Source organism: Sarcophilus harrisii, chromosome 4 (genome assembly GCF_902635505.1).
Source record: "Sarcophilus harrisii chromosome 4, mSarHar1.11, whole genome shotgun sequence".
NCBI lineage: Eukaryota > Metazoa > Chordata > Mammalia > Dasyuromorphia > Dasyuridae > Sarcophilus > Sarcophilus harrisii.
In genome coordinates, this window is record NC_045429.1 from 190264372 (window position 1) to 190288821 (window position 24450).

The window sequence follows — 24450 nt, forward strand, 5'->3', positions numbered from 1 at the left end:
AATGTCCTTTCCACCTCTAATTTCTAGAACAAGGTATACATGTATTTTTTATACATCTTTACAGCAAAATATAGTTCCCAAGATTTCTTTTACCTTTTTAGGTTTTCTTGAGTTCTGTATTTGCAGATCAAACTTCTTGTTAAGTTCTGGTTTTTCACCAAAAATAGGTGAAATTCACTTATTTCATTGAATGACCATCTTCTTCCCTGGAAAAGATGCTCATTCTGGCTGGAGTAAGTTATTTTGGTTACATATTGAGTTCCTTAGCCTTTCGGAATATCATATTCCAGGCCTTCGATCTTTTAATGTTGATGCTGCTAGATCTTGGGTGATCCTTATTGTGACTCCTCTATATTTTGAATTAGGTTTTCTAGCCACTTGGAGTATTTTTTCCTTTGTTTGGGTTCTGGCATTTGGCCACTATATTTCTTGGTGTTTTGATTTTAGGATCCCTTTCAGTGGGTGATCGATAAATCCTTTCAATGTCTATTTTACCCTCTGTTTCTATGACTTCTGGGCAGTTCTCTTTGATAATTTCCTGGAAATAGTGTCCAGGCTCTTTTTTCATCGTATTTTCTGGGGTCCAATGATTCTCAGATTGTCTCTCCTAGACCTGTTTTCCAGGTCTGTCGTTTTCCCAGAAGGTATTTCACATTTTCTCCATTGTTTGGTTTTTGGCTTTGCTTGACTGATTCTTCTTGTCTCTTGAGTTATTCAATTCCATTTGTTCTATTCTGATTTTCAGTGAAGTGTTTTCTTCACTCACTTTTTATATCTTTTCTAATTGTCCAATTTGTTCTATGGAATGTTTTTCCATTTCTGCCCATTTATTCTTTAGTGAGCTATTTTCTGTTTCCAGTTCACTAATCCTATTTTTCAAGGATTTTATTTCTTTATCCATTCTGTCTTTAAGTGAGTGGGATGACCTCCAGACTCTCTTGCCAAGCCTCCTCTCCTTTTCCCATTTTTCTTCTAGCTCTCTTATGAGAGCCTTTTAATTCTTCTATGAGATTCATCTGTGCTGAGGAACAGATGATCTCTCCTTGGGGATTCACCTGAAGATAATCTGTTTTAGTCTCCTCAGGGTTTAGAGTCTGTTCTCTGTCTGTATAAAAGCTGTCAATCGTTAAGGTCCTTTTCAACTTTTTGCTCATTTTGTCAGAGAAGAATCAGAGACAAACTAGCAAAGAAAAAAAAGGAAAAAAAACCCCAAATGGAATCTTCCTTTTTGGGGAGGGCTGGAGTGGCATTCGAGCTTCTTCTACAGACTGAGGGGCAGCAGCAGCAGGCACTAGCAGTACTGTGCTGCGCCTGCGCCTGAGACTCTGAGAGCGTACTGAGGCGCTGGGGGAGGGGTGGCTGGTCCCAAGGAACTCCAGCTGTTTGGGTTGTATTCTTCACCCCGGTGTTTTTAGCTTCTCTGCTGGGCTACTGACTTGCTGCCAGGGCAAAGTATCCAATCCTGTAGCGAAGCTCTCCCCGCAGAGACGGCTGAGATCACACCCCAACCCCTCCAGTTTGCTTGGCTGTGAGCTGCCTGCCAAGCTCTCGCTGCCCCTGCCTGCCCTCAGCCTATGCCCAATCTAAAACCGTCCCCCTCGAGCAAAACAGACCTTTCCTGTCGAATCTCAAGGATGTCTTCTCTTGGTAACTGTTTGTGGGTTTTTTTTTTTTTCAGTCAGGCATTAATTCAGAGGCTTGTAATGAGATGGATTCTGAGAGAAAATGCTGAGCTTACACAGCTGTGTGCCTCCTCGCCGCCATCTTGGCCAGAAGATGGCTACTGATCGTTAATGTTATTAAAATGATCCATTTTGCATTCAATAATATACTCAAGTTCTTCTTTGGCCACAAAAAAATAACATCTGGGGTAGATGTCACCCCAGAGACTGTCTCTGGATGTAGATGGATCTCTTCATCACAAGAATCACCTGGTGAGAGCCAAGTTCATCAGAATTGATCATCATATAATTTTGCTGCTGTCATGTATAATGATCTCCTGATTCTGCTCATTTCACTTACAATCAGTTCATGTTAGTCTCCCCAGGCCTTTCTGAAATCATCTTGCTGATCATTTCTCATAGAACAATAATATTACATATCATTCACATACCATAGCTTATTCAGCCATTCTCCAATTGATGGGCACTCAGTTTCTAGTTTCTTGTTACTACAAAAAGGGCTGCCACAAACATTTTTGTACATGTGGGTCCCTTTCCCTACTTTATGATCTCTTTACAATATAAGCCCAGTAGAAACACTGCTGGGTCACAGGGTATGATAGCTTTTTGAGCACAGTTCCAAATTACTCTCAATAATGGTTGAATCATTTCACAATTCTACCAACAATGTATTAGTATCCCGGTTTTCCCATATCTCCAAGATTTTTCATTATCTTTTCCTGTCATTTTAGCTAAGATGAGAGGTAATACCTTAGAGCTGTCTTAATTTGCATTTCCCTGATCAATCTGTCAACTGGAAAATGGCTTGAATTTTATAAATTTGAGTCAATTATATTTTAGAAATGAGGCATTTATTCTCCAAATGATAAATGGTCAAAGGATATGAACAGACAATTCTCAGACGAAGAAATTGAAACTATTTCTAGCCATATGAAAAGATGCTCCAAGTCATTATTAATCAGAGAAATGCAAATTAAGACAACTCTGAGATACCACTACACTCCTGTCAGATTGACTAGAATGCCAGGGAAAGATAATTCAGAATGTTGGGAGGGGATGTGGGAAAACTGGGACACTGATACAATGTTGGTGGAATTGTGAATACATCCAGCCATTCTGGAGAGCAGTTGGGAACTATGCTCAAAAAGTTATCAAACTGTGCATACCCTTTGATCCAGCAGTGTTTCTATTGGGGTTATATCCCAAAGAGATACTAAAGAAGGGAAAGGGACCTGTATGTACACGAATGTTTGTGGCAGCCCTTTTTGTTGGACCAGAAACTGGAAACTAAGCGGATGCTCATCAATTGGAGAATGGCTGAATAAATTGTGGTATATGAATGTTATGGAATATTATTGTTCTATAAGAAATGACCAGCAGGATGATTTCAGAAAGGCCTGGAGAGACTTATATGAACTAATGCTGAGTGAAATGAGCAGGACCAGGAGATCATTAAATACTTCAACAACAATACTATATGATGATTAATTCTGATAGACATGGCCCACTTCAACAATGAGATGAACCAAATCAGTTCCAATAGAGCAATAATGAAATGAACCAGCTACATCCCAAAAGCAAAAGAACTCTGGGAAATGAGTATGAACCACTACATAGAATTCCCAATCTCTCTATTTTTGTTTGCCTGCATTTTTGATTTCCTTCACAGGTTAATTGTACACTATTTCAAAGTCCAATTCTTTTTATACAGCAAAATAACTGTATGGACATGTATATATATATATATATATATATATATATATATATAATTTAACATATACTTTAACATATTTAACATGTATTGACCAACCTGCCATCTGGGGAGGGGATGGGGGGAAGGAGAGGAAAAGTTGGAACAAAAGGTTTTGCAATTGTCAGTGCTAAAAAATTACCCAGGCATATATCTTGTAAACAAAAAGCTATAAAAAAGAAATGAGGCTTTTATCAGAACTCTTGAAGGTAAAATTTTCCCCCAGTTTATTGCTTCCCTTCTAATTTTTTCAGCATTGGTTTTGTTTGCACAAAAACTTTTTTTTAACATTGTAATTACAATTATCCATTTTGTATTTAATAATATTCTCAAGTTCTTCTTTGGCCACAAATTCCTTCTTTCTCCACAGATCTGAGAGGTAAACTATCCTTTGTTCTTTTAATTTGCTTATATCACTATGTCTAAATCATGAACCTGTTTCCATCTTATCTTGGTAGAGAGTGTTAGTTATGGGTCAATGCCTAATTTCTGTGGTAATAGTTTCCAATTTTCTCAGTAGTTTATTTGTCAAATAGTGAGCTTCTTATCCCAAAAGCTGGGGTCTTTGGGTTTGTCAAACACTAGATTACTATATTCATTGACTGTTTTGTTCTGTGAATCTAATCTATTCCACTGATCATGTATTTCTTAGCTAGTACCAAATGGTTTTGATGACTACTGCTTTACAATATAGTTTTAGGTCTGGCACAGCTAAGCCACCTTCATTTGCATTTTGTTTCCTTAAGTCCCTTGAAATTCTTGACCCTTTTGTTCTTCCAGATGAGTTTTGTTATTTTTTCTAGCTCTGTGAAATAATTTCTTGGGAGTTTGATTGGTTATGGCACTGAATAAATAGATTAATTTAGGTAGTATTGTCATTTTCATTATATTAGCTCAGCCTACCCATGAGCAGTTAATATTTTTCCAAGAGATTAGATCTAATTTTATTTGTGTGGAAAGTGTTTTGTAATTGTGTTCATATAGTTCCTGATATTGCCTTAGTAGATAGACTCCCAAATATTTTATAATATCTACAATTATTTTAAATGGAATTTTTCTTTGTGTCTCTTGCTGCTGAACTTTGTTGGTAATATATAAAAATGCTGATGATTTATGTGGATTTCTTTTATATCCTGTAATTATGCTAAAGTTATCATTGTTTCTATTAATTTTTTATCTAAGTATACCATCATATCTTCAAAAAGTGATAATTTCTTCTTATCTATTCTAATTCTTTTAATTTCTTTTTCTTTTCTTATTGCTAAAGCTAACATTTCTAATACAATATTGAATAGTAACGATAATAGTGGGCAACCTTGTTTCTCCTCTGATCTTATTGGGAATAGTTTTAGTTTGTCCACATTACATCTTATGCTTGCTAATATTTTTTTTTCCTTTTCTTTTCTTTTTTATTTTAAGTCTTTTTTTTTTTTTTAACTTCATAGCCTTTTATTTGCAGGTTATATGTATGGGTAGCTTACTAATGGTTTTAAATAGATGCTACTGATCATTTCAAGGAAAACTCCATTTACTCCTATACTCTCTAGCTTTTTTTTAATAGGAATGAGTAATGAATTTTATCAAATGTTTTTTTCTGCATCTCATCTGCATGAGATAATCATATGATTTTTGTTAGTTTAGTTATTAATATGGTCAATTATGCTAATGGTTTTTCTAATATTGAACCAGCCCTGCATTCCTGATATAAATCCTACTTGGTCATGTTATATTACCCTGGGGATAACTTGCTGTAATTTCTTTGATAATATTTTATTTAAGATTTTTGCATCAATATTAATTAAGGAAATTGGTCTATAATTTTCTTTCTGTTTTGATCTTACCTGATTTAGGTATCAGCACCACGTCTGTGTCATAAGAATTTAGTAGGATTCCTTTTTTCCTTATTTTTCCAAAGAGTTTGCAAATATTGGAATTAATTGTTACATGTCCAGTTCAATTTCTCTTTCTCTATTTTATGCAAGTAAGCAACAGATAGCACTCTTTATCATTAAGACCATTGGAACTGGCCTGATGTATTCTTCTTTAATAAATTTTCCTTCATAACCTGAATTTCAATGACAAATGTGTTTCTACCTACCACACAGAAAAGAGCCAAAAGACAACGACTGCCTTCAAGAATCTAAAAGATTTGGGAGAGCATAATTGTAAAATATTATAAAAATAGTAATGTATTTGAGTGTAGGCACCAAATGATGAGATTGAGAACAATTGGCACCAAATATTGAGGTCTGACACCAAATGTTGACCTTCAATAGCAATTCACATGTGAAAAATTCACCCAAAAAAAAAGTACATTTATTTATAAGAAGAGATTGCAGACTAAATGAAGAGATACCTCATGTATGGTAAATATGAAATAGAGTTGGGAGACCATATAGTTAGCAAGGAAAGGGGTTTTAACTATTAACAATAGAAAAGGCATTCCATTTCCAAATTAGACCAATTAGCCAATTAAAGGAAATATGCCGTTAAGTGGGAATAAGACATTGAGTGGCAAACTTAATCCCAAAAGGGATTGAGCACCCTAAAAAAGGTAGATATAACAAAGAGAAAGATGCTGTGAACCATGGTGGGGGAGGTGAGGTGAAAGACACCACCAAGCAGGACACCATGGTGGGCCAACCCATAAGGGATTCAGCGAAGATGGGTAGGCCATGGTCTGATTTATAAGGAAATTTAACCTCAAGAATTTAACCTCATAACTTGGCTTTCTATTGGATACACAAGGTGGGGTTACCTAAGACTTTGACAGGAGATGGGACTGGAAGGCTGAGCTGATCCCCATTAGTGCTCCCCGCTGCTTGCCTCAGGGAGTCATCTTATCTGTACTTATGGCTTTCTCTGCTAAACCCACCTAGTTACCTTGCACTTCACCAGTAGTAAAATAGAAATGCACCAGCATGAAGTCAGCACTTAATAAATACTTGGTGACAAAATTTAATCTATTGTAGGAAAAGTTTCCAAGCAATTGAGGCTTCCCCAATGTGACTAAGTTACTAAATCATATTCCAAAGTGACTGACTTACTAAGTACTTACTGAATAAGTAAATGACTAAGGCCGCTTAGGGAGTTGATGGATTCCTCATCAAAGACTTCAAGAAGAAGTTTATTAGACATTTTGTGGAGGGAATTCTTTATTGTTGTTGTTCTTAATGATATAAACTCGAAACTTAATTGCTAAATTAATTTGCTAAATTGCTAAAATAAAGGAGTAGATCCTTCTTTGTCTCAATGTTTAGAGGGCAAAACTCTTAATCTCCATTATCTCAGTGTTGTGAAGCTTTCCACTCAGTTCATCCTCTCCTGAGATTGTCTTGATTGGCGAATCTTTAGATAATTCTGGGATTTACTCTGCCAGGTTCCACCTAGTTCTTCCTCGATCCTTCCCTAACTTCTCCCCAGTTCTTCCCTCCTTACTCTCTTTACTCCTTAGATCCTGCTTCTACTCCTGAGACACTTAAAATCACGTTTCCCCAAAGCAAATTGCTCATTCAGTATGACTGCCTTATATAATTACCCCTTGGGCTATTCATGTAAAATAAAATAGCAAACTTTTGTTACTTGAAATGGGTGCCTATGACATTTCTTTATACTGTAAACTGAATCACTATTATACTATTTTTATAATATTTCTTTACAATTATGCTCTTCCAAATCTATTTCATATTACAACTTTCTAGTACCTCAATTATCACTTCACTTTCTAATATTTTATTTTTGCCCAGTTACATGTAAAACAATTTTTTTAACATTTGTTTTTGCTTCTTACCCTCACCTCCCTCATTCTGCCCTCCCTTCTATCAGTACCCCTTTTCTTAACCCTTTCCCCTTCTACTTATACTCTCCTAACAACCTTTTCTCTTCCTTTCTTTCTCTTTTCCCTTCCTACTTCCTATTGAATAAAATAAATTTCTATACCTAACTAAGGGTGTATATTATTTCCTCTTTGACCCAAATCTGATGAGATTATGGTTCAGAAAATGCTCATCCTCCTCCCTTCTTTTCCTCTACTATAATAGGTTTTTTGTGATTTAACATTTGTTTTTAAAACTTTGAGATCCAGATTCTCTCTTCCTCTCTTCTGACTGCCCTCTCATCAAAAAGGCACATATGAAATTATATAAAACATTTCCATAAAAATCAAGTAGTGAAAGAAAAAACAGATGCCTTCCTTCTCCCCCACAAAAAGTCCCTTAAAAAAAATTTTAAGTGTGCTTCAATCTGTATTCAGACACAATCAGTTGTGTCTCTAGGTGTGTCTTGGATGATTGTATTGATGAAAATAAAGTCATTTACAGTTAATCATCTTAAGCTATTGCTATTATTTTGTTGAGGGAATTCTTGTTCAAGTTATCCTGAGTTAACCTGGAAGGTTTCTGAGGTTCCTTCCATCACTGAGATTCTATGCTTGTGAAAGTTTATATTTCAGAGAGAGCAACTCAAAAATTCTGAGCAAAGAATTTCTACATACAAAAAAGAAAAAGAAAAAAGGTTTAGTCTAAGCCAGCAGCGATGAAGAGTGGAGAGAGAAGGGTACAGAAATAGAATTACTTTACTTTTTTTTTGCTACTGAAGCAATTTAGGTTTAAGTAGGAAGTGTTAAGTGTCTGAGGTCAAATTTGAACTGAGGTCCTCCTTTACTTCAGGGATAGTGGTGTATCTGCTGCACCACCTAGTTGCCTCTAGAATTACTTTTTTAGGAGTCTCTGGATATATAGTGAAAGATGTGTAGTAGCAGGAAAGTGGGGGCGGAGGCTCTTGATAAAAGTATGGATGTGGAATTGACAGAATGTCACATTTCTTGTAATTTTTTTCATGTATGTGCAAAAGATTGCCAAGTTCTGAGTAACTAAGTGGGTATGAACATTAAGGGAAAAAATCAAATGGAAGCTAATACTAAGGCTTCAAAGCCATGTATTAAACCTTTTATTTCAAGAAAAAAATCATAAATGTAATGCACACTTGTATGAAAATTATACCAACCTTAATTCTCACAAATCCCAGCCTTGTTTCCTACAAGACATTGTAGGGAACCTGTCAGAGGAAACCCAGAGGAATCGGTTTCAGTGGATGTTTACCTCCCAGTCCCCTGTCTTTCATTGACTTTGCTGCCTCCAGCAAATAATTTCTTATGTGATTTTTATCAGTTGTCATTCTTACCTCTCAGTGACTGAAAGACTGGTTACTCTGCTATTACAGATTAATGCTGCACTAAGATTTTTTTTTTGTATGCCTCATAAAAATGTTTAAATTGTTAATAGAACTTTAGCTTTGGCAGCCTATGGCTCCCTATTTTGTGTCTTGCTTGATAGGTTTGTTGATTTAAAGATAACTGTAGCAGCAAATGTTTTGTGCGACACAAGAACAATTGAACCCTGCTCCCAAGTGGCCTTAGAACTTTACTTTTTAAAGTTCTAATATTTTCTTAGCTGGGTAAGATGAAGGGTTTGGCTAGATAATTTCTCTGAGCTCTATAAGCTACAAATCCTATGATCTTTCTGCTTATTTAGTTCATTTGGATTTCTTACCATAGTAAATGAATTTCTTCTGATCTCCCAGATGATCTAACATGATAGAAGTGACATACTGTCATTGGTTTTATGTCAAAGTGCAGGGCAGGTAGCTATTTGCTTCTTCACTGTTTAACCTGGCCCCTCACAACATGCATGAGCACGTACAGACACACATGTACACACAAATCTAGATGATGGGATTTAAGAACTGCAGCAACTATTTTAGGACAGAGGCCTGGAATAGCAAGGAAAAGAAGTGGAAATGAGTACTGGAATAAGAAGCAGAAAATCTTAGTCTTATTTCAATTCTTAATATTCAGTTTCTTTATATTATTTTTGTATATTCTTTATATTTAATTCAGCTCAAAGTGTGACTTTGGACGAATGACTTTACTTCTCTGAGGTTCAATTTCCTTAAACTGAGGATGATGCCTATAAAATGGGCATCATAGTATTTGTACTAACTGCTTCACAGGATTGTTATGGGGATTAAATAAGAGAATGTATGTGAAAGCATTTTGAAAGCTAGGAAACAGATTCCCCAAACTTTAGTAAATCTATTTTGAATTTGTGACTTCCTTGATTTGAATATTCCCTTCAGATCACAATCTTTTCATACCTGCCTGTTTTATGTGACTGTTAACCATGTCTTTATCTACTCAAGCCAAGGTTCCACTGGCCATGCTGGGGGCTTATCTCGCATTCCATTCACGTTGCATGGAAACCAGTGTTGTAGCACACAAGACTGTTCATAGGCTGTCCCTCATGTAACAATCCTAATTCATATGGAGGATTAAGTTTTTAAGAATGAAACTTGGAGAATATATGAAAAGTAGTAAAGTTCTGTGTGGATTTTCATAACAGGATTCCTAATCCACAAATAACAAGCTTTAAATTTCAGTATATTTCTTGTTCACCTTTCTCAGCTGTTAGATGGTTTGTGTTCACTATGGCTACAAATTCCTTTTGGTATTATCATTAATATCAAATCGGGAAAGCAAATCTGCAATGAAGAAAAATAAAATGTTTATAAAGAGAATAGAAATGTTTTGTTCTTTATACATTTTGGGTTGATCTATGTTCTTTTAAGAAATAACTTTACCTGAACATATTTAGAATATATATCCATTTCTTATAATGAACAATTTTGTATCTTTTATGGAACACAACATTACTTCCTCCATTTCATCTACTTTTTTGTTCTTAAGAGAATTTATAAAAAAATCCACAGTTTCACGACTTAAGTTTTAAAAATTTTATTGCATTGACCAAAGTTTCACATTTTTCCTCTTAAGTACATTAATCTTCAAATTGTTAAAAAGCTTATTTTGTTTTCAAAAAAAAGTTGCAAAGTCTACAATCAATTGCATATAAAAATGGGTCACAAATCATACCCTTAAAAACAAAGTCATTAAAAATGTAAAATAGCAAATATTAAACTACAGAGCATCGTAGGATCAAATTCAGCATATAATTCAAGCACAGAGTTCTATATTTAAACAACAATTATGTCCAAAATAGCATCCTATATAGGCAGTGAGAAAAGTAGGGATGCATCGCTGTAACACATACCTGTAATATTAGTATTTGGTGACTTCCTATGGACAAATTTTCCTACTAATTTCAAGATATGTAGAATAAAACAAATTCTCAGATATTACAAAACAAGGCAATAACATAAAAACTTTGCATTATACAAGAAGTCTAAAATAAACACTTAAAGTCAAAACTATTTTCTTTTTGAATAATACTGCAGGGTTCTGTTCATCCTAGCTCTAATCTTTGAGTTGAAAAGGCATAATTACAAAAATACACTTTCATCTAAGCCTGTTCTATGCAAAAGTTACACATTAGAGGCTGTAATGTTTGGTCTCATTAGCATCCTTAGGTTGAGAAGTTCTTTTTTCCTTTCAGATACAACCTAGTAGTAATAGTAATTATATTAACTAGTTAAGTTTAAACATGAGGGCACAACCTTGCACAGTGCTTAGTATAGCACAGAGTAGGTCCTTAATAAATGCTTATTGGCTGATCCCCAAAGTTTATGACACAACCCAATGAATTAGACTGACAGCAACAATTGTCAGTGGGAGTGAAACAACCAGCAACAGTTCTTTGTCATCACTAACTTGAGAGTACTTGGAGGTACTGCTGACCATTCTTCTTAACTCAATGCAGTTACAATTAATCAAAGGGTGAAAGGACAGATGGCAAATGACTATCAATGGGAACTTAGATATAATAATTCAAATATACCTCCAGGCCCAGGGGTAAAACATATTTGTCCAAGTTTTGGGAATGAGTACTAAAGTATTTTTTCTTCCTTCTTGAAAATATTTTTTTAAAGAGATATAGAATGATAAGGAAATCATTTCATAAACACACAGCTACCTTTTTTCAGCTTTAGTTTCACTAAAGTACTTAATTTGTACCCAAAGTGTGCAAAGTTTAGTTGGTATACTGCCAAAAGGCTTTTTTCTTGATAATCATTCCAGTATAATTTGACTACAAAGAAAGACCATGCACTGCTTTTTAAAATGTTCATGTAGTGATTCTGTATCTGAAGTTGAAAACCAATGAAAATTATGTTTTATATGTATACATATATGTAACACAATACATAAAACAGGTAATATGCTTTGTGCTGAACCTTCTCAAGTCTAACAGGTGGGAATATACAATATAATATAATACAATACACAAAGATACACTTAGAATGGTATTTTGAGCTTCACATGCTTAATTCTATAATACATAAAAGTAAAACATTTTAAAAGGAACATTAAGTTCAGCACCAAATGTAATCTAATCTTTCTTTGGTGAAAAAAGTTGAGCATTCGTAACCCAAGCGCACAGTGAGAACATGACCTATAGGGCTGTTTTTCTGTTTTTGTCAAGAAATCCTTTAGTAAAATATAATACTAATAATAAACGTTGGTTCCCTGAAATAAATTGATACCAACTTAGTTGTTATTAGATAGTCATTTGGATCTATCACTGACAAATTAGCACATGTACAAGAGGAATTTTTTAAAGTCAGGAAAAGTATATAATAAAATTTTTGTTTAAATACTTCCACACATTAACATTTGATAGAAACCCTCTTTATATCCTATCACCTAAAAATCACTAATTATATACTCAGATATTTGTACAGAACTAATTTGATTTTAAACAGATTTTAGTAGTCATTTTCAGCAAAATATGTTCTTATTGAAGTTCAGTACTTTAAAGAAACCTTTATTTTACTTATCCCATTCATAGTGAAAGATGAGAGGAATTCTTTAATTGGATTGAGTAATGGTAATTCCCACCATCTCCACAAATGCAACATGTTTACCAATAGTATTTTTTTTAAAGGCACCAGGAATAAAAAACTTTCTTTGCCATGATTCCTGGCCCATCTAGGAAAGGGATGTTTGTTTCCCAAAGGGATACTCCAAAATGATCAATAAGGCACAACCATGGTCATTTACTTTCTATTTTCCTAGCAGAAGTATAGCCTGGCACTAAAAATCTTCTCATTGGCAATACATTTTTATAAATGAGTCATTACTATGTTATATTCATTGATTAGCTCTCTTCTTCATTTAATTTCAAAGGACATAGTAGTTGCTTGCCCCTATTTTCATTGCCAAAATGGCTCAATTCACTAACACTCATAAAACATAGGGTATTGACAAAATGTGAAACTCTTTTACTCTCTTATACTGAAGTCAAATTTATGAAATAACATCAGCTTGATTCTGTAAGCTGAGGTAGTCAATAATGATTGTCCATGATTATATGCTAAGAAAAGGTTATATTACCTTTACATTTAAGTCCAGATGGCTTTCTAAATTGGTTAGAAATAGCATTCTAATGCACTAGTTCTAATCTTTCGAAATGAAGGAAATCTACACTCTTTTCTAATGTTAGTTTTTTTAAAAAGAGGAATATCTCCAGAGGTGTGGTAACAGAAACTATAAAAGGGGAAATGTTAAAATTCCTTGATGAGATGTATTTCTACTACCAAAAAAGCATATATATATATATATATATATGTGTATATATATATATATATATATATACACACACACACACACACACACACAAATATATAAAGAGAAAAATTACGATGTTTTTTGCAAAAAACAAACCTTATATTTTATTTTATTTTATTTTTTTGCTGAGGCATTTGGGATTAAGTGACTTGCCCAGGGTCACGCAGCAAGGAAGTGTTAAGTGTCTGAGACTAGATTTGAACTCAGGTCGCACCACCTAGCTGTTCCTGTATTTTATTTTCTAACAACTAACTTTTAAATCAGAATTGCACAACAAAAGTGTGACTGAATATTTTTATGGATTATTTATTTTCACAGGAAGAGTTGACTAACATCGTATGATTATGCGATTTGAATGGCAGCAGTGAAAATAATTATGAACATTCCCTTTTGTTGATGAAAAGTAAAAGACAAAAAAACTTAAGTTTCCTATAAAACATTAGCCTCTAATATTCATGAAATGCCAAGGTATGTGCAATATTTTGGCCAGAAGTGAGTACAAATATAATAATTGAAAATCAAATAGTCCCAATTATTGCCGTCAACATTGAAGTCAGAAATAGTCTAAATCTTCCAAAAATCCTCTTTACCAATTACAACTGTTGACCTCAAAAGCAATACTAGTGACCACTTATCAAGCTACTAAGGTAGTGAAATTTCCCCCCAAGATTGAGTACTATATTTTGTTTTTAATTTTTTAAAAATGCAGATGATGCTTTTATGGTTGTTAATACTACTGCAGGGGAAATTGTCATAGGGGAAACCCTAACATAGATACCACAATTCTTTCAAATTATATAGTAAACTTTTTTGGAAAGTATTTTGTTTTAATCAACCAAGATCCATCTTTCAACCTTTTACCCCAACCCTAACTGAGAACATAAGAAAAACAAAACAAAAGCCATTCTAATATAACAATATCTGCCTCCAATTCGTATACCAGTAACACTGAAGGATCGAGTATTACAATTTACTATATTTTTTAAAAATTTCAAAGTAACTTAAATTTCCATTTAATATTTTTTCTATTATGAAAGTTGCTAAAACCTTAAGCCAATCTGTATATTTACAATTTATGCTTCTGAAAAATAAATGAGTTGATGTTTTACACTAGTATTACATTTAGATATCCATGCAATGTGGAATGGAATTTTGCATAAGCTCCATCTACTTGGTGTTCTACTCAAGGGAATTTAGTTAACTTATATAGTCAAAGCCCATCAAATGTGAAGCACTAAATAGACTAGATTATGGATCATAGAATGCCCTCATTTTATATATTAGAAAATGATGGCCAAAAGTTTAAATGACGCATTACCCAAGGTCACAGAGGTGTATAACAAGTAGTAGAATTCAGATTTAAACTTGGGCTCCAGCCACCTCCGATTTCAGATACTGTACTCTTTTACAACAGGCAACCTCTCAGTGTGGCTGCAATGGGATAATAGCTAGCCTTGATAGGAAATTAAAAGATTTGCCAGGCACTTTACAAATACTTCATTTTTTCCTCACAATTCACAAAAGATACATTTTATAGATGAAGAACCTGAGACAGAAATTAAGTGACATAGGACAGAGTCATACAGCTAATACTGTGTCACCTAGTTTCCTGCTTTACCAGGCTGCCTCTCATAAGGAAACTACAATGGGATATAATAACAAAAGGTGCTGTAGAAAAATATTCAGACCCAAAGGCTTGAAAACTTTGAAACATTTAAAATATTAATAATTAATAATTTAAAATATTAATAAAATGCATTCTTTTATGGCCAACAAAATACATGTTCACAATGTCATACTTCGCCTAGACTATTTAATGGTTTTATATTAGACCAGCCATTCTTATCCATTTCAATTCTCCATAAGTTAAATTTTGGAGTCCTCTAGCAAATTCTATCATGGTTGCATAATCCAAAGCTAGATCAGAAACCTCAAAATCTAAACAATGTTCATTATGGGGAAGGATAAACTAGTGATCATTTTCGAAGGAAAATAATCAATAGGAAAACATGTCAATAGAGGAAAGGAAGAAAGGGTTTCTATGATAAAAAAAAAAATGCACCATCAGCTGCTTCACTGCTATTTAAGACCTAGGTTCTCTAAATCAAAGCTACTAAAAAAAAATAACTTTCTAATGAGCTAAAAATATTGAAGTCCACCCAGATGTAGGAAATGCAATAAGGATAAAAAGGGCATAATATATAGGAGTTCACAGCATCACCAAAAGAATTGAGATGGAAAAACTTTGGAAAACATTTAAAACACTGCCCTTTCTGGCAGTCTGTTGAAACCTCTGGATATCCTTTCAGAATAATATTTTTAAGTGAATAAAATAAAACACATAGGAGTACAAAAGAAATAAATTATATAGGTCATAAAATATTTTTTTAAAAGTTTATAGAATCACGTTAAGAATCCAATCCAAAATAATCTTATTTCTTAGATGACAAAATGAGGGATGAGAGAGGTTAAATAACTGTTCAAGGATAACACACAACAGTAAAGCAGAGATACCAACAGTAATTCAAATCTAGATCCTTGGAGATTCTGTCATATTCCCCATTATAATATCCTGCCTCATTTACACACTAAATGAAGAATTTGCTTCAAAAAAAGGATTTACATATATTATTTTTAAAATTTAAGTTATTTCAAAACTAGATACAATAGGAAATTTTTCTATCAGGAATGCACTAGTAATATAAATATGGAGTTACTTCTGGAATGCACTAGTAATATAAATATGGAGTTACTTCTGAGGATAGGGACTGGATCTGGGACTTCATTAATGTAGGGAACTTCCTGGTTAACTCTATCAATGCAAGTAAGCCCTTTTCTGTAATTTATGCTTTTAAGAGGTTTGCCTAGTGTGTACAACCTATGTGAAATTGCTTGCTTTCTCAATTGGCCTGAGAGAGAGCACGAGGGGAAGAAGAGAGGAAAAAGAGGGCAGAGTAGAAAGTTGAGACCTTTGAACACAAAAATTTTAAGAAATGAATATAAAAAATTTTTTTACATGTAAATGGGGGGGATAAGTTTGTTTGTTTTTAAAAGCGTTTCCTGGATAATTGAAAAGTTAAGTTAAATTGCTCAGGGTTTACAAATTTAGCATGTACCAGAGGCAGGAATTGAACTTGCATCTTTCTGGCTTTGAAACTAGCTTGTCATTCAATATACCATTTTTACCTTAGATTTCTGAGAGTAAAGTATTAAAAAAAAAAAAAAAAAACTATACCTAAAACAATAGTCCCATTACTGATATTTTACACCAGCAATTTCTGAGATTTAAGGAGACATTTTATAATGAGAAAGATATTTTAACTCCTAATCATACCTAAGTTAAGTCAAAGCTAATATTCAAAGGTTTTGTCAGTGGTCATAAAAGCTTTCTCTAAATTTGGATAGAGTGCATCTAATTAGGTTTATCTATTTGTAGGAGAGTGTAATACAACATGCGAGTCATTTTCTGGTGATGAATAGAAATTAAAGCTTGGATAACTGTCATATCTGTTTCTAAAGATAGAAAAAATTTTTTTACCTTTATTATGTATGCAAAAAAAATGTATAGAGTTATAAATCTTAAAATACTGCTGTTCAAGGAATGCTGCAATCATAATCTAGAAGTCCCAAAAGCTTATAGAAGATTTTCTGAAACTAAATGAAGGGATGACCATTTTCCTCCCATGTGACATTTATATTATATGTAAAAGAATTTTGATATACTTTGGCATCTACTATCCTGAAACTGGACCTGGTGTCACTTTTTTGGGTAAAATTAAAGAACTTCTTTTCCTTATCTCCCAATATGATTTGAACATTTAAGTGCCCAATCAGAGAATGAAGGGGAAAAAAAGACCAAAGAATTCTAGTATTAGGCTTTTTTCTAAATAAAAATGTGTCTGTACAAAATAAAATAAACCAAAGCACAATAGGCCACCTTGATGCAGTATATTATTCTGTTTCTCTTTAGAAATTATAATTTATTTTAATGAAAATTCTAAAATCATCTCTTAGGTTTGAAACTTTCATAAAGAATTTATATCTATGTTATAACCTTTAACTTTCTTAGTCTCTATATCTCAGACCATTTATACCATGGGGCTACTTTCTACATTTTCTTACACTCGATAAATTGTTCCTTTAAAAATGTATCGGCTCTTATAATGATATAAAAATAGCTTTTGTTCTTTAGTGAACAATAACTTATTATACGTTGATAGCAATAAATTTTTAAACATTTAGCATTAATCCATGTTATACTTCCATTTTAGTTAATGCTGTTATATAAAAATTATATATATATATATATATGCAATATACACACAAACACACAACATTGCTGAAAACTTATTCTTTTTATTACAAACATTTAAATGATTTAGAAGAGGAAAGTCCATTTCTTCAGGTTTTAGTCAACTTTCTTTCTCCGAAACTAGCCAAATTGTAAAATAGTGAAAGGTTTTGAATCCCAAATGGAGTGAATTTTTGCATTTGCAGATATCTAATTACTTTGTAAAAACTGGCCAGTTTGGTATAATACTTTTTGGATTGTGCTCAAATCTTATGATAATTGGAAAATAAACTTTATATTGGCAAAAATATGGTTGGTCTTCATTGTGTATGTTTCTGTAGATCTTTCAAAAACATTTTTCAAGTAAAAAAGTATCACTCCACATTGCCAAAGAAACAGGACATGAATAAAGAGATTGTTATTTTAAATGTAATTATGATAATTATGAAATAGTTCTACCTATAAGCAGAGGGCAGTATGATCAAAGGACATATGGTTGATTGTTTTAACTGAAATATAAAGACCTAGAGAAAAACAGAAAAATAAACCAGTATGTTCAACAGCATTTTGCATAAACATTTATATATGTAACTGAATAAATTATAATAGAATGAAAGTTTCATCTTAAACAACTAAGAGAATGCCATTATGTTGTAAATTATGTAAAATAAAGTATCATATTTAATAAGTATGCACTTTGAATTTTCAAGTTGCCAGATAGTAAAATACTGCCAAAAAAATAGAAGAAAACTACTCAGTTTTCCACAAAACTTTCCACACCTCTTTCACCCAAAAGATAACAAATCGTCCACACAATTTATCATTCTTTCTGATAGTTCTAGCCATGTTTTTCTAATATGAAAGTACCTTCTTTGCACCTAAACTGAGAAGGGAGGAGAATTGGAACAATTTTCACTCTTCTGAGTCCCTCTACCCTATAAGACTTTCCATTTCCTAACTCCACTCCCTCCCCCAAGGTGAGCAAATTTGCGAATTTAGAAAAAGATAGAGCCAAATCAGAAAGTCATCTGGCAAATACAGACACAATCTTTCCAGGTGCACAAAAGCTATCTTTAAGGAAGATCTTAATGTATATCCAAAATTATTTGCATACAAATCTAGTATTTAACTACATCTTCAACATTTGCAATGACTTAAACTTAACAAAAAATATAGACTAATCCTGAGGTTGAGGGAAAAGGTATTATTTTTGTTTTTAATGTGAATAAGTGATAAATTGCTAGCCTACTCTAATAGACTTTTGATAAAGACAGTCATCTGCATGCACAGAGAGGCCTGTGAGGATTATAACAGTATTTTCACGTTTGTTGTTGTTGTTGTTGTTGTTTCCTTGTTTGTTTCTTTCCTCACATGTGGATATATGTTTAGCAGAATTACACATATTTATGACCTATATTGGATTACTTGCAGTGTAGGGGAGGAGGAAGGTGGAGAGGGAGAAAAATATCAACACAAGGTTTTGTAAAGGTGAATATTGAAAAACTATCTTTGCATGTACTTTGAAAAATAAAGATATTATTAAAAAAATGAGTGGTAACTTAATTAGCAGTTTATTTTTAGGGCATACGTGGCAGGAATGTTAATAGAAAGGGAACTAAGAAAGACATTGAATATTTTTTTTCACACAGTTATGGTAATGTAAAATTGTTTGACAAATGTTTTCAAGTCACAAACAGACCCATTACATTCATAGATAAGATTTTAAGCAATTTAGTTCTATTAGAAATGGAAACTGCATGAAGATAAGATTTTTGTCTATTTGTGCGTATAACTGCAGCTTGGTGCATGCTTAACATGCCTCTAAAGAAAATAATCACCTTTTTTGGACCTAGTAGACCCAGAATAGCAAAAGAATTTAAAATACAAGTTATCAAGTTCTCTCTAATTCATTCTATTGTACTTGGGGTTGTGATTCAAAATCTTCAGTTAATTTGGGTTGGGGGTTTATTTTTTTAGACCCTGCAAATTACAGGCCATTCAAGTGTTAAAACACACTGTAGACCTACAGTGGGGAATATAAAATGGAAGAAATGACTGAATTCTGCACCACTCTGCTTGTAAGAGCACTGGTGACATTTGTGCCTTACATATTTAGTGTGCATACATTTCAGCTCCTGCCCCATTAAAGGCCTCTTTTGGCTCAAAAACAGGAATTCACACTGGAACAAGTTCAGGAATATGAACACATTTCATAACTTAGCAGCAGCAAAGCATAAAATTTAAGTATCAATCTTCCGGGGAAGGCTAAGATCTATGCTTTATTTTTCTTAATTATTTAACATAGCACAAGAAGTTAAAAACAGAGATACCAGAACTGATCAGTACCATAGTTTAGTAACCAAAAAAGATTTCTGGTCCTAATCAGACTGCAACCCTTCAGTCTAGCTTGAGGTATTTTATAATCTTTATACATGCTAAGTAGCTTCCACAATTTCCAGACTTTTCTTGTGAGAAGCCTAAATTTTTCTCTCATACACAATTGTGATTTGATTTTATGTCTTTTTTTCCCTCAGTACCAAAGTTCCTGCCCTAGGTCTCAGAAATGTCAGAAAGCTTTGATTCATTGTTAAGAAAGGATACTTGCTGGGTAATGATCTTGTTTTACCGTTCTAGTGTTATTCCTATAATGCTATCTTTAAAAAAAAAAAAAATTTCCAATTCATAAAAAAGAAAACTTGCTGTAACTTTGGAAAGCAAGTCCAGTCTGACAGAAGCCCGGAGCATTACAAAACAGGATCAGAGTCTTTATTTATCCCTGATGAACTCGGGAGTGGTTCTCCAACATTTTCTCCAGCTTTTCCTCTCCCCTGATGCTCATTTCTTTTTGTTTCCATTTTTCGTGGATCCATGGGACTGCACAAAGGACAGCTCCTCCCAGCAGGGGTGGGATCCCAGCGAGGTAGAAGGCCACATCATAAGAACCTAGGTGATCCCGAAGTAAACCTAGAGAAAAAAGAGGTTATCACCAAAAGGAAGATCCTTAAATCTCTGAGTTAGCTCATTATAAGACCTCAGTGTAGCTTTTAGGGAAGGATTAAATCTGAGTGTCTTGAAAATATTCTCTTTTTTCACTATTTTTTTGCCCTTAAAAAGCTTTCAATTGAATAGTATACCTTTTTTTGAGAAGAGAGTATGAACTGCAAAGTCTCAATTGACATGATAAAGAAGGGAGGGGGTTCTGTTATTTTTCAGTCATAAAAGTCTGATCTTTTGGGTTTTCGGGAATCTGGCTGTATACATCAGGCCCTATCACTGTGTAAAAATACCAATAGCAGATATAACCATGGTAGTAAAATATTCACAACAAATCCCTGTCCTATAGACCAAGAGCATGCTGCTTTTATTTTGCATACCATAAGGTGTTTCTTTCTTATGGTGACTTAAAAAAAATACATCCAAGAAATATATTAATATCCATTATATCTTATCATCCAGTTTTCAAGGAAAGAGGAACATATTCTAATATTCTAAATATCTTGGTAAATGCAATTATAAGGAAATGAAGAATTACTGGAAGGAGAGGAAAAGAAATTTAAATATATTTAAATGTCTTAATATATATACACACACACACATACACACACACACATACATAGAGGGACCTAACTATGTCCCTCTAAAATAAAGACATTTCCTCCTGGATGACCTTTTTCCACTAGTCCTCTTATCAGTTCATGACTGACAGATCAAGCATTTAAAGAGTTGACATGTGAGAAAGGGATATTTGTGATGAAGGCATGCTAACTTGATTTCATCTCTCTTTTCTTTCCCATATATTTTCAAACTATTCCTTTAATGATGTTTTAGCCTTTTGCCAAGTAGTAAACTCATGTTCCCAATCCACAATTTGCAGGCTCTATTCTTTTTTCTATTATTGTTCTGTGCTACAATTTACATGATAGGCTCCCTCAGGAACTATTCAGATACACAGTGTTGTTTGTGCCTACCATACGTGGATCCAGACTATAGGTACTACTTTGAGTTCTTGTTTCTACATTTTACAGATTTTCTTTTTATCATTTTAATTTTTGTTTTCATTCCAAATTCTCTTAACCCCCCCCCCATTCTCCCATTCTGTATTATATATTATAGGTTTTCAATCTTTTCCCTTGTTTTCAGTTTCTTATTTATAATTTCTTTTTTTTTTTTTTTAGAGTATATGCCTTATTTCATTACTTGTCCTTTCTTCTAATTTGTTTCTTCTGATCTTCTGTGAGCTTAAATTTGATTAAGTAGTATCTGAGTAAGACAGTGAAGGGATCTCTTAAGAGTAAAGTGCATCAATTGCATGTACTTTGTGATAAAATGACTTTTTGGTTACTTCCTTGTCTTAAGCTGCGTTTGGTTAATTGAGCTTCACCATCTGTCATTAAACTTGATATTATTCTACCATATCCTTAAAGCAACATCACATAAAAATGTATAACATATAAACACTTTTCTAAATAGACAAAAACCTCCCGACTCTGCAACAATCTAAGCTAAATGATCTTTTTCAAACACATTTAACATGTCCTTCCTAATGAGGCTGTACTTTTAACCCTCAAGAATGAACAATAACCAAGATTTCCTCTTATAGAACTAAATATTGTGGAAGGCCATTTGCCCTGGCCATCAAAGGGTTCCTAAAATTTAGCAGGTAAAAAATTATTGAGAGAGCAGCACAGCCCATTAGATAGAATAGACTTGGAAAACTTGAATTCGAGAGCAAACCTTGTTGACTCTGAAATTTTGGTTATTTGATTAAAGGCAAATCAAATGATTTCTCAGTATCCCAGAAAACATAAACAGAGCAGATACTGATTTGCATTGGAAGAGGGAGTTTCCACATTTAAGACTTTCATACCCTGATGAAATTAAAGCCTGGACCAAAATATTAAAAATGACAACTATAAAAATGACAATGATTTTGTTATATTTAATATCACACACTTGTATGCATGTATATATACACATATATATATCTACATACATATACAAATGTGTTATATATGTGTGTGAATATATACATACATATATTTTTTATTTATACATAGGTGTACATAGGGTGTCTCTCTTATTAGACTACTATGAATTCCTAATGAACAGGTTTTGGTTTGTAATTTTCCTTAGCACATGCACAGTACATAGTAGTAAGTGCTTAATAAATGCCTGAGGACTTCTCTTGGCAATTATTACATTATATAAAAATCTAGATTTTTATCAATAATTTATTTACAAAGAAAAGGACTGGAAAAACATTTGTGAAAACTACTCTACTTACATTTCACTTTCTTGATGTGATGTCTTTGTTTTCAATTATTTTCAAATATTACATGTAATACAATGTGTATTAAGACCAGGAAAAGCACTTGTATAACACTTTTTAATATCTTATTTGTTTTTTTGAGTTTTCGAATTTTTTATGATGTATTACATGTAATATAATTACTTATTATGGCTAGGGAACTCAAAAGCTTAATGTGGTTCTGCTTTCTCTGAATGCTTAATAGTCTCACATCTCCTATTCAACTAGAATAAACCTAGGGATTATGTGTAAAACTAAAATTTATTGTCTCTACTTCTAATCCTACTAGAGTGTTAAGATAATGGCAAACAAAAAAAGCATAATATTGATGATAGTTGGTCGATTAGAGGTGATGTAAGGAAGCAAAAGTAGGAAATAATTATCTAATAATAAGTAATACAATGCTACATTTACCTGCAATGGGTGGGCCCACAGTCATAGGTATAGACATGAATCCAAGCAGAAATCCTATAGCTTGGGAGACATCCTGGGCACCAACTAACTCAAAGGCAATGGGTGCCATGATAGAAATGAAGCATCCATCAAAGAGACCCATGAAAAGGCAGACAGCTATGAGTGCCCCAAAGACATTACACAGTGGAATCATCATAGACATCAGGCCAATGAACAAAAATGAGATAACCTAGGGAACAAAACCAGAATGTCAGTGGTAATTACGGAAAGGAGAAAACATTGTCAATGAGCAGCTTTAAATCTTGGGAGTATAGATTTTTTTTTCCTATACACTCAAACAACATACATAATGACATGCAAATGATTATATCTTTGATTTTCTCACACTGTTTCATTTCTTCTTGAATTAAATTTGGTTTTTTCAAGTTGGGAATTTTTTTTTTTAATTCTCCAAGCAAATTTGAAATGTAGTTGTTATACTTTCAATCCTCAAACTGTATTACATAAGTAGTAATCATCAAAACCATTTTGTATTTGTAAAAAAAGAAAAAAAAAAAAAACACAGGCTGTGAATGGAATGGACCAGACAATGGAGAATCAGAAATAATCTAATTCAATAACATGGTGTGATGAACCTCCAAACATAAAGAATACTGTATTTGACAAGAACTACAAGGAAAACTAGAAAGTAATCTGACAGAAATTAGGCAGAGACCAACACCTTATAACATTTTCCAATAATTTTTTAACGGTACTTATATTAAAAAATATGCCATAAAATTTTTTTAAAGAGCAAATAATATACCTTTCACAGGAGACACATTCTTAACCAAACAAGGAATAAAGGCAATTGTAAAATATAAATAATTTTGACTGCATCAAATTGAAAAGTTTTGGCTTAAACAAAATTAGTACATCCAGGTAGTGGTTCACTGGTAAACAATCTTTTTGATGAGGGCTTGTTATTTAAGATGTAGAAACACCTAGGAGAACATTAAAATCATTCTCTAAAAGATAAGCGATTAAAGAATATTAATACTTCTCAAAAGAACTGCAAACTATCAAACATAAAAGAATTCTCCAAGTTATTAATAACAAGAAAAATGAAAGTCACCAAAATAACCCTGAAGTTTTACCACACACCCTGAAAACTGACAAAAATGACAAAAAAATGGGAAAAGTCATTGTTGGAGTGATTGTAGAAAGATGGGCACTCTACTGTGTTATTGGTGGAACAATGAAACATTATAACCATTTTAGAAAGCAACCCGGAAATGTGCAAATACAGTGGCTAAAATATCTGTATCCATTGACTCAAAAATTCTAGCAGGTAAATACCATAAGGAGGTCACTGAGGTTTCCACATGCAACATATTTATTGGGTGTACTATTTGTGGTAGAAAAGAATGCAAAACAAAGTAGATGTGA

General features: G+C 33.2%; 1 protein-coding gene across 1 annotated transcript in view; it reads right to left on the reverse strand.

Moving 5' to 3' along the window:
• Nucleotides 1–18848: 18848 nt before the first annotated feature.
• The window catches only part of SLC16A10 (solute carrier family 16 member 10), a 102681-nt gene continuing 97079 nt past the window's right edge, over nt 18849–24450 (reverse strand). Inside the window, exons 5-6 of the mRNA XM_023503169.2 lie at nt 23023–23251; nt 18849–20264 (exon numbers count right to left, since the gene is read on the reverse strand). Coding sequence (XP_023358937.2) covers nt 20071–20264; nt 23023–23251 — 423 coding nt within the window. The 3' untranslated portion in view covers nt 18849–20070. The remainder of the gene's footprint in view (nt 20265–23022; nt 23252–24450) is intronic.